Genomic DNA, 12,717 nt, shown 5'->3' with positions numbered 1-12,717 from the left:
GAGCCCTGGGGGCAGTGACCCTGTCCTGGGGCCACCAGTGCCACCAGGGAGGGACTGTCCTGCTCTGCTCTGGGCTGGGCCAGCCTCTTCTCAATTGTTGGGTGAAATTTGGGGCTCCACCATGCAGGAAAGCCATGAATCCATTAGGAAAGCCATGAATCCATTAGGAAGCATCCAAGGGAGGCCATGAAGAAAGTGAGTGGCCTTGAGGGGAAGAGGAGCAGCTGAGGGCACTGCAATGTTCAGCTGGAGGAGACTGAGGGGAGACTCCTCATGGTTCCATCATCCTCATGAGGGGCAGAGGAGGGGCAGACACTGACCTCTGCTCTGTGGGGCAGGACCCAGAGAACAGCTGGAGCTGGATTAGGGCAGGTTTATGTTGGATTTTGGGAAAGGTTCTTCCCCCAGAGGGTGCTGGCACTGCCCAAGGAATGGGCACAGCCCTGGGGTTGCCAGAGCTCCAGGAGCTCCAGGGATGCCCAGGCTGGGATTACTGGGGTCTGTGCAGGGCCAGGGGCTGGACTGGATGATCCCTGTGCATCCATCTGAATGTCCAGCTCAGGACATTCCATAATTCTGTGATGCCCTGAGTGTCCTCACCATGGTCCCACCCACATCCTGCCCATGGAGCCCATTCCAGCCCAGGTGTTTCATTCCCTGCAGGCACCTTTGTTGCAACCCTGTCTCCTGGCTGCACCTCCACTGCAGCTTTGTTTGCATCTTCTCCTGATTGAGCTTTTTGGGTAGAGTGGATGGAATTTCTCCCTTTTCCCCTGAGTGTCTCCAGCACTCAGCTCTGCTCACCGAGCTCAGAGCCTGCTGGACCCTTGGGGAGAGCTCTCCCTGCTCTGGGGCCACCCTTGGGCACTGCTTTGGTCATCCCAGCATGGAGCAGATCCCCTCTGTCCCTCCTGAGCCCACACTCCAGGCTGGGTCAGTGCCACCATGAGGAGCAGCAGTGTGGGCTGGGGAAGTTTGGCTTCCCCGCTGGGATTTCCAGGAGCTGCTGCTGCAGCCAGGAGCAGGGTATGGAAGTGGCATGGAGGAGGCTCCTTGGCTGCCTGAGCACATCTATGCCCTTACACTGCCCTGCTTGAGTTTCAGCACCTCTGGGCATCTCTGAGAGCCCAAAGTCTGGGCTGCGCCTCCCCTGGCCCAGAGGCTGCAGTTCTGCCATTCCACAGAGCAGTTCTGCCATTCCAGAGCAGCTCTGCCATTCCCCAGGGCAGCTCTGTCATTTCAGAACAGCTCTGTGCCATTCCAGGGCAGCTCTGCCATTCCCCAGGGCAGCTCTGCCATTTCAGAACAGCTCTGTGCCATTCCAGGGCAGCTCTGTGCCATTCCAGAGCATCTCTGCCATTCCAGGGCAGCTCAGTGCCATTCCTTAGGGCAGCTCTGTGCCATTCCAGAGCAGCTCTGCCATTCCAGAACTGCTCTCTGCCATTCCATACCAGCTCTGTGCCATTCCAGAGCAGCTCTGTGCCATTCCAGGGCAGATCTGCCATTCCAAAGCAGTTCTCTGCCATTCCAGGGCAGATCTGCCATTGCAGAGCAGCTCAGTGCCATTCCTCAGAGCAGCTTTGCCATTCCATACCAGCTCTCTGCCATTCCCCAGGGCAGCTCTGCCATTCCAGGGCAGCTCTGTGCCATTCCAGAGCAGCTCTGTGCCATTCCACACTGATTTCCTGCCATCCAGCCTCCACTCACAAGCACCTGCTGGAGCCTGGCTTAGAGCCAGACCTGCCTGCTTGGACCTGAACCCTGTTCCTCTTTGCTTCTCCTGCCTCATTCCTGGCTGGGGATCTGAGGACAGGAGCCTCCTGCTCTGCACAAATGCTGCTTCCATCCTCCCAGCAGAAGCATTTCCAGGGAATTTGCTGCAGCACACGGCAATTATGTGACGGAAGTTGGGTGAACGGGAGCAGCAATAATTTGCAAGTTCTGCCAACAAAATCTCATTCATTTTTGTTGTTGTTTTTTCCTTCCCCATACCTTGGCAAGACTCTTTCCTGTTTTTCTTTCGTTCCATGGCAAATGCACAATAGGAACAGGAGGTCAATCACTGGGAATTGTCAATTTATAATTTTTCTGACGTTGCCAGTTGCTTTTTCTAAAGACTGTGAGCAGTGTGTGAAGCCCTTGTTGGGTAACAGACTTAATTGGATGATTTCTACATTTCCAAGAGCTTTAGGTACTCAGAACAACCCTTCTCTAATATCCTGTGGCTCTGTATTTGTGCTAATAAACTGAATTGTTTAAGTCAAATTGACCCCAGAACTGCCACCCTGCAGCTTTTGGGAGCAGGATATGTAGGCAAAAAATAGCAGCTGGAATGGAAGAATCTGTCAAAGAATCCCAGGATATCCAAAATAGTATTTTTGTCCAAATCCTTCCAGCAAAGCTAAGAGGATCAGCCCAGGTACAGGAGAAGGAATAAGAAATGATTGTTACAGATCCAGGAGGTCAGATAAGCATGGCTTGGTGAACAGAGGAAATATGCCTGGAAAAGTAAAAATGAGTGAACTTCCAGCTGGGTGAGGATGAAAAAAGGTGGCTCCAGGGAGGGGAAAAAAAGAAAATTTGAGTCAAACTCTGCTGAAGTTCACAGCTCTTTTCCTCTGCTGAAACGGTCCCTTCTGGTTTGGGTCAGGAAGCAGTTTGGGGGCAGTAGAAGGAGTTTGGGGGCAGCAGAAGCAGTTTGGGGGCAGCAGGAGCAGTTTGGATTTGGTGATTTCAGATTTAGAGGAATTGTTCACTTTTTCTTTTCTTTTTTTTTTTTTTTCTTTTTTTTTTTTTTTGTTACTAGATGATTTTAGTTTGCATGAGAAGCTCTCCAGTGAAGAGCTGAGCCCATCCCTGGGCTGGGAACAGCCAGGGCAGCAGGGTCTGGAGATTCCTGGATAATCCCCAGTGCCAGCCCAGCCCCAGGCTCTGTCCATGCTCCCCTTGCAGCTCTCCCAGGCACAGTCTGTGGTTCCTGAGCACATGGAAATCGCAGTTTGCAGTGCCGAGGCTCAGCCTTGGTGCAGCAGGAGGCAGAGGCTGGGATGTGGTGTCAGAGGGCAGCTCCTGTTCCTGCTGAAGGCAGCCCTGAGCCAAGGCTTTCCCTGGAGTCACCTCCCAGCTCCCAGCGAGGCTTTGGGGGTTTGGTTTGCTCCGGGTGAATCACTGACACTCACTGGACAGCAGAACCTCCAATTTCCTGCCTGTTTGTCCCCTGGGATGGGCTGGGTGAGCCCTGCCCTGCACTGGGGGTGTTCAGGCATTCCTGGAGCTGGAGCTGGAGCAGCTCCTGAGCTGGGAGCTCTCCCTGCTGTGCCCAGTCCCTGCCTGGCCCTCGGGCATGGTGCCCTCTGCCCACTGCCACCCAGAGTGCCCAGAGCTGCCCAGAGCCTCCTCCTCCTCCTCCCTGCAGGTTCTGGTGGCTTCACTCCCTCTGGGCAGATCTTCCTGGCTCTTACGTACTGCTCGGAAATGAGGAGCTTCTCCCCAGCCCCCATCGTTCATCAGGTTTGAGTATTCTGTGCTGGATTAAAGCCACAGAGGGATTTGGGACTGAATCAAGATGAACTTCGGGTTCTGCTAAGACTATCAGAGAGCGAGGAGATCACTTGTATGATCCATGAATGTATCCCTGCATGGGCTGGAGGTGGCTGAGTGTCCCAGACATCTTTTATGGAAAATCCTTTCCTTAGGATTTTTCCTCCTGAGAAAGGAGGCCTCAGGAACAAAATGTAAACAATGATTATCTGCTGCTGTGGGATGCAACAGGTGCATCTGGGATTGGTCTCATGTGGTTGTTTCTAATTAATGGCCAATCACAATGAGCTGGCTGGCACACAGAGCCTGAGCCACAAACCTTTGTTATCGTTCTTTCCTTTTCTATTCTTAGCCAGCCTTCTGATGAAATCCTTTCTTCTATTCTTTTAGCATAGTTTTAGTGTAATATATATAATAAAATAATAAATCAGCCTTCTGAAACATGGAGTCAGATCCTCATCTCTTCCCTCATCCTAAGACCCCTGTGAACACCGTCACAGCTCAGGGCTTTGCCTCCCCTTTCCCTGATGTGAGCTGTGCTTGTGTCAGGAATATCCTGTACACGCCTGTGTCCCGGCTACAGCCTCACTTTCACCTATTGCCAAGCCCAAATCCCACCTGAAAACAGCAGGAGCATCCAAGGCACCATTCCAGGGTGGAGAGGAGTGCTCATGGAGCTGCCCTTCATCCCCACAGCAACAGAGCCACCACAACCTTCCCACTGCTGTCCAGGTGCCAAGGCCTTCCCTCAGCCTGCTCCCCAAGTGAGAGGGCAGCTCAGGCATTCAGGATTGAATCCTGCCATGGAAGTGCCTGCAAGCCCTGTTGGACATCTGGGAAGTGACTGAGTGACCTGTGAGAGGAATTGTTTTGGGACGAAGGGAACAATGATCCACTGTCTCCCTCCCTCCTCTCTGCACTTTCTGTCGCACCTGTGCCCCTCTCCACCATCCTCTGCCTCTCCTGGAGAGAAAACTGAGCTGTGAAGGGAAGGAGGCTCGGGGGGATGTGGGAGTGCAACTGTGTGAGCATCAGCCCCGGCTGCGGCAGGGGGAGCCCTGAGCCCCGGCCAGCCCTGCCCGTACCTGCTCCCAGCTCCCAGCCCTGCTCCAGGGGTGAAGTCTGGAGCAGCTGCTCATTTCCATCTCAGCTGTGGGCTTTGGGCTATTAATAAGCCTGGAAAATAACCACATGTTCCCTGAATTATGTAACAGATGTTAAACTCCCTGAGATGAAGAGGTGTCAGCCTGATGGAAGAAGTGATGTGAGGACCTTTCTTTTCCCTTGGAGCTGGGTTCTCCTCTTCTGAGTTGAACTGATTATCAGAGAAAAGAAAGCAGGGTTAGGACAAGCCCCACCTTGCTCTGTGTCCGTGTTTGTGCCCCTCCTGGCTGTCCCCAGCAGCACATTTGGGTGACAAGTGTCACCAAACCAAACGGGGCTGAGCTCGTGAGTCACCGTCAGGCTGGCTCCAAGGAGAGAGGGAAGCAGGGCCAGGAGCTCCAGCGCCGGGTCAGCAAGGGGCTGGGCGGAAAATGCCTTCCCAATTAACCCTTTCAGGGACACCGAGGTGTTCACAGCCTCATTGGGTGCTGGGAGACAGGCTGGAGGTGAGGATAGAGGAGGTGTCTTAAGGAGGGGGTTTAAAAGGGTCTCATTCGGTCTTCTCTTTCATAATTTTTATTTTTAGGGCTGTTGTTCCTGATCTTTTTCTCTTCCAGAGTGAGCCCTCCTGGGGAAAGGTTCTCAGCAGTTCAGGGTGGTGTTTACCCATGATGGAGCTCTTCCTAAAATCCCTTGCTGAAACCCTGCCTGGGCACTTGGCATAAAGATTGAGGCCACACCTGGAGGATGAGGCACCTCCAGCCCTGTGTCCTGTTCTGGGCTGCTCCAAGGAAGACCCTGAGGGGCTGGAGCTGGAAAGGGTCTGGAGCCCCAGGAGAGGCTGAGGGAGCTGGGCAGGGGCTCAGCCTGGAGCAAAGGAGGCTCAGGGGGCCCTTGTGGCTCTGCACAGCTCCTGACAGGAGGGCACAGCCGGGGGGGTCGGGCTGTGCTCCAGGGAACAGGGACAGGAGCAGAGGGAACGGCCTCAGGCTGGGCCAGGGCAGCTCAGGGGGGACAGCAGCAGGAATTTCCCCATGGCAAGGGGGCTCAGCACTGGCACAGCTGCCCAGGGAGGTTTGGAGGTGCCCAAGGAAGGGCTGATGTGGCACTCACAGCTCTGGGCTGGGGACAAGGTGGGGATGGGACACAGCTTGGACTTCATCCTGGAGATCTCTTCCAAACTCAGTGATCCTGGGATTGGAAGATGGAGGGGAGCTGTCAGAGCAGCTGAACCTTGGGAGAGCTGTGTCTGGATGGGGACTGGCGACCCAGCCCAGGGTGCCACGTTCTCTGTGGGTGGAGATAACAGAGACAGACACCAGAGGCGTGGGACAGCCCTGCTCCAGGGGGAGCTGCTGCCCTCGGTTGACTCTGCTCAGGTCTCATTGCTGATCTGCTCCGGCATCTCCGGTTTCTCACCCACTGGCAGGAGAGCAACGAGTCCCTGGTCCAGCACCGGGAACGCTCGGGAATGTGGCTCAGGCACAGCCAGGGGTGGGACAGGTCCTGAGGGGGTGAGGACACGTCCTGAGAGTGGGGACAGGTCCTGCAGATAGGAACAGGTCCTGAGCATGAGGACAGGTCCTGAGGGTGGGGACAAGTCCTGCCAATGGGACAGGTCCTGAGGGAGGGGACAAATCCTACCAGTAGGGACAGGTCCTGGTGCAGCTGTGGCCGTGTTGTGCCACCATCATTGTTAATGGCACTGCAGGGAAGGGCCCTCCTGGATTCCTCCCTCTTTTTTCACATCCTGCACGAGGCAGGGACAGAAATGAAGGAAGTGATTCCACAATGCCTGCTAAGTGTGGAATTCAGCAGGATCTAGGATGTGCAGGGAATCTCCTGAGCACAGACACCTCACCTGGACAGGCTGGCACAAGGCTGGATGCCCAGGCAAGGAATTGATTGGGGCAGTAGAAAAGCAACGTGGGGAGCAGGGGACTGGATTTGGGGTGGTTTCCCCATTTCTGTTCAGCTCCCCTTTCCCTGTCCTTCAGGAGCAGTCTCGGTGTTATTCACTGCTCTCCACTGATTAATGGGCTGCTAATGGCATTACTTATTTCATTATCCAATATGCAAGATCAGTCATTATCTAGGGGAAAGGAAAGTCCATTTCTTACTGGCATTAAGTGGCTGGCTGGCAGGGTAAAGTGCAAGGTTCACATTTGGGAAGAGGAGCAAGAAAATAATTTCTTTTCAGGGAGAAAATTTGCACTGAAAGTCATCTCCAAGTTTGTATTATCCAAAGAGTGGAGCTCAGCTATCAGAGGAGGTGCTGCAAATCACAGAGATAAAAGAGGTAGCCCAAAACATAAGGACTGTGTCAAGAAGATGCCCTCAGAGGGCTGGGATAACAGTGCTGGTAGTAATAATAATAATTACAATTAATAATAATTATAATTAATAATAATTATAATTAATAATAATACACCTCGGAGGGCTGGGTCAGAGCTCAGGTGCTTGAGGTGTTGTGCAATTGCAGGCAAAGAAATTATTGCTTTCAATTCACCTTCCACAGAAAGGGCGAGCGAGGCCAGCTGGCGAGTGACAGATGGGCAGGGACAGCAGGGAGGGGACACAGGGAGGGGACACAGGGAGGGGACAGCCGGGGCGGGGCCGGGGGCCCGGCAGGAGCACGGCTGGCCCTGAGCCGGTGTCAGGAAGGATAACGAGGGGTACCTATGGGGCACCTGGGGGCAGCAATCAATCAATCAATCAATCAAGTGTCTGTCAGAGCACGGGGAGAGCCTGGCAGAAGGATCAGAGGTTCATGGAATGTCCTGGGTGAGGAGGACCCGCAAGGATGGTGAATTCCAGCTCCTGGTCTCGCACAGGACAGTCCTTAAAGCCCAGCAGGTGCCTGCCAGCATTGCTCCGTCACTCCCTGCTCACTGCTGGTGTCCCTACAGGAATGGGGACAGGGCCAGCCAGTCCCAGCCACAAGGGGCCCTGCCGTGGCCATGTCCTGGCTGCAGAGAGAGAGGAAGGGGAGCTGTGGGCACGAGGGGCCTGGCATTGCCACGCTGAGCACGGGAGGGGAAGGGGAGCTGTGGGCACGAGGGGCCCTGGCATGGCCACTCTGGGCACGGGAGGGGAAGGGAGCTGTGGCCTGGGCTGGGAATGGCTGCAGGGCCCTGTGGGGACAGGCAGAGCTCGGTGACACGGCACAGAGGGGCTGTCGGGCTTGGAGGGTTTGTGTGTCACCACTAGAGGGGTGACACTCACTGAGGGGACACCCTGGGGGTGACACCTGGCCATGAAAGGCGCTCCTTTTGTCGCGGCATAGCCCGGGAGTCAGCCCTGCCCGGTGCCACCTCCTGGCACAGCACTGAGGCTACTGAGGGGGCCCTAAGCAAGGCACTCTGGGCTGGCACCGGTGGCAGCGGGCTTCTGGCCGGGGGCTCATGGATGCCCGTGTGGGTGTGTGCAGGAGCCTTTCCAGCGTGTGCCCAGCACTGCCAATGGGTGCCTGTGGCAGCTGCGGGTCTGAGCTCCCCCAGCCCGGGCTGCAGCTGGAGCCAGCCCTGGCCCCCCCAGTCACTCTGTGCCAGCTCAGGAGCCCATGACTGGTGCCCCTTCCACCCTCTCTGTGCCAGCACAGGAGCCCATGGCTGGTGCCCCTTCCACCCTCTCTGTGCCAGCACAGGAGCCCATGGCTGGTGTCCCTTCTATCCTCTCTGTGCCAGCACAGGAGCCCATGGCTGGTGCCCCTTCCACCCTCTCTGTGCCAGCACAGGAGCCCATGGCTGGTGTCCCTTCTATCCTCTCTGTGCCAGCACAGGAGCCCATGGCTGGTGCCCCTTCCACCCTCTCTGTGCCAGCACAGGAGCCCATGGCTGGTGCCCCTTCCACCCTCTCTGTGCCAGCCCAGGAGCTCTTGCCCTGCCAGCCCAGGAGCCCATGGCTGGTGCCCCTTCCAGCCGCTCTGTGCCAGCCCTGCCCTGCCAGCCCAGAAGCCCTTGGCTGGTGCCCTGGAGGAGCAGGACCATGCCCTGCCCCGTCCCCTAGCACTGCCCATTCCCCCAAGCCCCGCTTGCATTGGGAACCCAACATCTGTTCCAGATGTGGCCGCTCCGTGCCGGCGCTGCCGTCGCTGCTGTCCCGCTGCCTGCCATGAATTATTGACCCGGGGGGTTTAAATAAATGATGCAGCCCGGCCGTGCGTGCGCTGAAGTTTGTGTCGCTCTCCGCAGAGTCGCGCTCCGGGCTCGCCTGGCCCCATGATGAGCTCGCCCCGCGCCCGGGCCCCGCCGACTCGAGTGCCCGATGGGGCTGATCCAGGAGCCGGCAGAGGGGCAGCCCAAGCGTGAAGGTGGCCGCGGGGATGGGGCTCCCGGCGAGAAGGAGGAGCTGCCGCAGCGGAGCCGGCAACCGGAGTTCCCCTCCTGGCAAGTGATTTGTGCTCTGCTGGCAGGGAGGGAGGGAGGGATGGAGGGACGGAGGGAGGGATGGAGGGATGGATGGGGGACGCTGCTGCCCCGGAGTGGCCGTGGGGACACCGGCGTGCGGGGGATGCTGGCTCTGACCCTGGAGCAGAACCCGCCCCAGGCGCTGCTGAGCGCAGACAATGCCCGAGCATCCCCCGGGAGGGCAAAGGGACCCCGGGCTGCAGCCAAAGGTGGGTCTGACCCAGCCGGTCCCTCCTTTCCCTCCTGGAAAGCCCGAGTGGAATTTTGGAAGCCGAATTTTGGAAGCCTGGTAGCCTTGGAAATTGATTTTTTAAAAAAATTTTTATTACTTTTCTTTCTTCACCATTTTGAAAAATGGCTTGACTCACAGTTGCATGAGGCTGTGGGGACTCACAGCAGACCATCTGTTTCAGCTGTTAACAGTCATTAATTCTTTCGTAATTTTTGCTACTTTCGAGACACTTTGGGGAAAAAAAATATGTTCTGGATGGCATTGGAGGAGTTCAAAGTCACTAACATATTTTTCTCAGAGAAACAATGTGCCGTGAATGCAGTTGTTCTAAAAGAAAATACATTTTTATTGGCTTTCTAAATGGGGAATTTGTCTCCTGTGGCCATGCAGGAGGACACAGTGTTTATCTCCTTTTCACCATATATTTGGCTCATACCTGCAATCCACAGACTGAGCAGTGTTTTTCTGGGTTGAATCTACTGCAGAAAGGCTTTTATTAAAAAAAAAAATACAATACAGTGAGATTTTCTCTTAAGGCACTGCATTTGTGGGCCCAAGCACTCAGTGATGAACTCTGGATTGTCTCCAGCCCTCCTGGGACAGGTGCTGGGTGGGCTGGGGCAGCTGGCCTGGTAAATAATAGCACAAACCATCCCATTGTCACTGTGCCCCAGCCTGGGCACATCCTCCCTCCTGCCTGGTGTTCCCTGAGCCAGTTCCTCAGAGGGGCTGCCCCAGAGCAGGGAATCCTCTCTGTGCTCCCCACCTGCTCCATCAGGGCCTGCACCCAGGGCTGGGGTCACCCCAAAGCTTCCCTGTGGCTCATGGAAAGTTTTAGATGCAACAAAAAAACATTCTTGAGCTTTGCATGGAGTGCCAGGAGAAAGGGAATGGTTTTACCAGCCAGAGGGCAGGGATGGGTGGGAGATTGGGAGGGAATTCTTCCCTGTAAGGCCCTGGCACAGCTGTGGCTGCCCCTGGAGCCCTGGCAGTGCCCAAGGCCAGGCTGGACAGGGCTGGGAGCAGCCTGGGACAGTGGGAGGTGTCCCTGCCATGGCAGGGGTGGCACTGGATGGGCTTTGAGGTCCCTTCCCACCCAACCCATTCTGAGATTCTGTGATTCCACGATATAAGGAAATGGAAAGAGAGGGTGCAGGACCTTGGGAACACGAGGTGAGGGCAGCTCCCCCAGGGGAGTCCTTTGTGCCACCACGGGGGCAGAACAGAGCTCTGGCTGTGGCTGAGCAGCTTCGGGTCCTGTGTCTGTGCCAGGAGGTGAAACACAGCCAGGAGCCTCCAGAGCTGCTCTGGGGAATGCAGAGAGGAAGGGCCCTGCCCTGCCCTGCCGGGGACAGCCAGGACAGGGGAGGGGACAGCTAGGACAGGGCGTGGGACACCGAGGGACACTTGGGTCCTGTTGGGGAAGATGAAACAGGAAAGCTTTATCAATATGATTGCCTGGCAAAAGATTTTGAGAATATGGAAACTATAAGTGAGATTGAAATGAAAGCAAGCATTGAGATGCCTCAGTTACTGAACAACTGGAAAACAATGGTGTGGCCAGCTGAAGGTGATCCCCTTTTGATGGAACAACACCCTCTGCTTGCAGACAGGCCCAAGGGTCAGAGCAGACCCTACAGCTTGGCAGAAGGGGCCCAAAGAGGAGTTTTTAGGGTTTAAAATGTAACACAGTGTGGTAATGTAATGATTCTTATAGGCTGTATGGAAATGCTGTAGGATTTGTATCTTGTATTAGACTGGTTTGTGAGAATCAGAATATTCAGCACAGAAGAAGATTTATGGTATTGTAACAGGAACCTCAGTCTCTTACCTTATTTACTCTCTTACCCTTTTGCTCTCTCACCCTCTCACCCTCTCTACCCCTCTCTTCCCTGGGCCCTGCTCCAGCTGTGTTTGGCAGCTCCCAGCAGGGCCCTGCCCCCAGGCCCTTTGCAATAAACCCCAAGTTCCTGACCTGGCTGCAGAGATCTCTGCTCTCCATCCATCCCCACCGTCCCATCCCCGACACTCCTACACTGGGCACAGGGGGTGGCACAGGATGGCAAACCCCAAATGGCCCCATGGGTCAAAGTAGAGTCTGTGGGATGTGCCCTGAGAGTGAGCGCAGCTCTGGATGCTCCCACATTCCAGGGATGGACTGCAGCCACCTCCTGCCCTTTTCCAGGCCATCCCTGGGCCCTGCTCTTCTTCCTGAGCAGGGGCTGTGCCCGAGAGCTGGAGGACAGCCAGGATGTGCTTGCCAGCAGAAGGTGCAGGAATTCACATCTGGAGCCTTGGAGACGTTTGGGGCCAGTGTGGTTTTCATTTGAGGCCTTTCCGTTCTCCATTGACTTAATTAAATTTAAAAAAATAGAAAGAAAGAAGCAGGCAGAAAAAGCAGGGCTTTTTTTTTTCCTCTTTTTTTCTGATCAGATGCCTGGCTCGGTGTGCTACAGAGCCAATTTTCATTTTGAAATTTCCTTTCATTTTAAAGCTCCCCACAAGAATTTGGAGCTGCAAACCAAAATGAGGAGGTGTCAGACTTCACAAACCAACCCAACCCCAAACCTATTCATTAACTCCAAAAGCATCTTCTGTTTTGTCAATTTTCTGGAAAAAAATTGCTTATTTTTTCAAATAAAAACATTGCTTTTAAAAAGAAAAAACAAACAAATCTGAATTAGGCAGAAATACTCAAAACTCCTCATGATTTGCTGTAGTGGGGAGAAATGGGGGTTGGCTCTTGGCTGAGGGCTGCTCTCCCCCTTTGCCCTTCCTGCTGCCAGCCATGGGACAGAGAATTTCTGACTATGGACAGAGATTTGCAGGTTTGATAAGGATGATTTGAGATCCTGAGGCCTGTTTATTCCTGATACCCCAAGATTTGTTGGTTTTCCCTGCAACCATCCATCCATCCTCCTCCTCCCTCCAGGAGCTCAGAGCTTGGTGCACCCCAGAAATACCTAGGGCACAGCCTGTGAGCCCCTCCTGCTCGCAGTGCAGACAGGGAGGGAAGGAAGGAAGGAAGGAAAGAAGGAAGGAGATCTCTCCCCAGCAGGAAATTTGCCCATTAACACCCCAGACACCAAAGCCTCAATGGAGCTCTTCCCTCAGCTCAGATGCCTCTCCCTGATGGGAAGTCTAAAAATAAGCACATTCTCCACAAACAGCTTAAAGATGTTGAAAATGAAAAGCAACAAAGGCTGGAGAATGGATGAGTCACTAAATTACAGGGCTATCTTTCGAAGAGCAAAACAAACCCCAGAGAGCCCCCACAGCCCTGGCTGCTGGAATTCCTGCTGGCTTTGGGGCTGGGGCACAATCTGTGGGCTCTGAAGGGTGAAACCTCACCAATTCTGCTGCACTCTGTGCCAGAACTGCTCTGAGTGACCAGAGCAAAGCCAGCAGCAGGAACTGGAGGTGTTCTTCTCT

General features: G+C 54.8%; 1 protein-coding gene across 2 annotated transcripts in view; it reads left to right on the top strand.

The window, feature by feature from the left end:
* CALN1 (calneuron 1) overlaps positions 1-12,717 on the top strand; it is a 168,516-nt gene that overhangs the window by 11,440 nt on the left and 144,359 nt on the right. For both annotated transcript variants that reach the window (XM_074557253.1, XM_074557254.1), the window contains exon 2: positions 8,838-9,032. In XM_074557253.1, coding sequence (XP_074413354.1) covers positions 8,911-9,032 — 122 coding nt within the window. In that variant the 5' untranslated portion in view covers positions 8,838-8,910. The remainder of the gene's footprint in view (positions 1-8,837; positions 9,033-12,717) is intronic.

Source organism: Zonotrichia albicollis, chromosome 22 (genome assembly GCF_047830755.1).
Source record: "Zonotrichia albicollis isolate bZonAlb1 chromosome 22, bZonAlb1.hap1, whole genome shotgun sequence".
NCBI classification, from domain to species: domain Eukaryota; kingdom Metazoa; phylum Chordata; class Aves; order Passeriformes; family Passerellidae; genus Zonotrichia; species Zonotrichia albicollis.
Note: the sequence above shows the minus strand (reverse complement) of the source record. Positions and strands in the feature narration are given on the sequence as shown.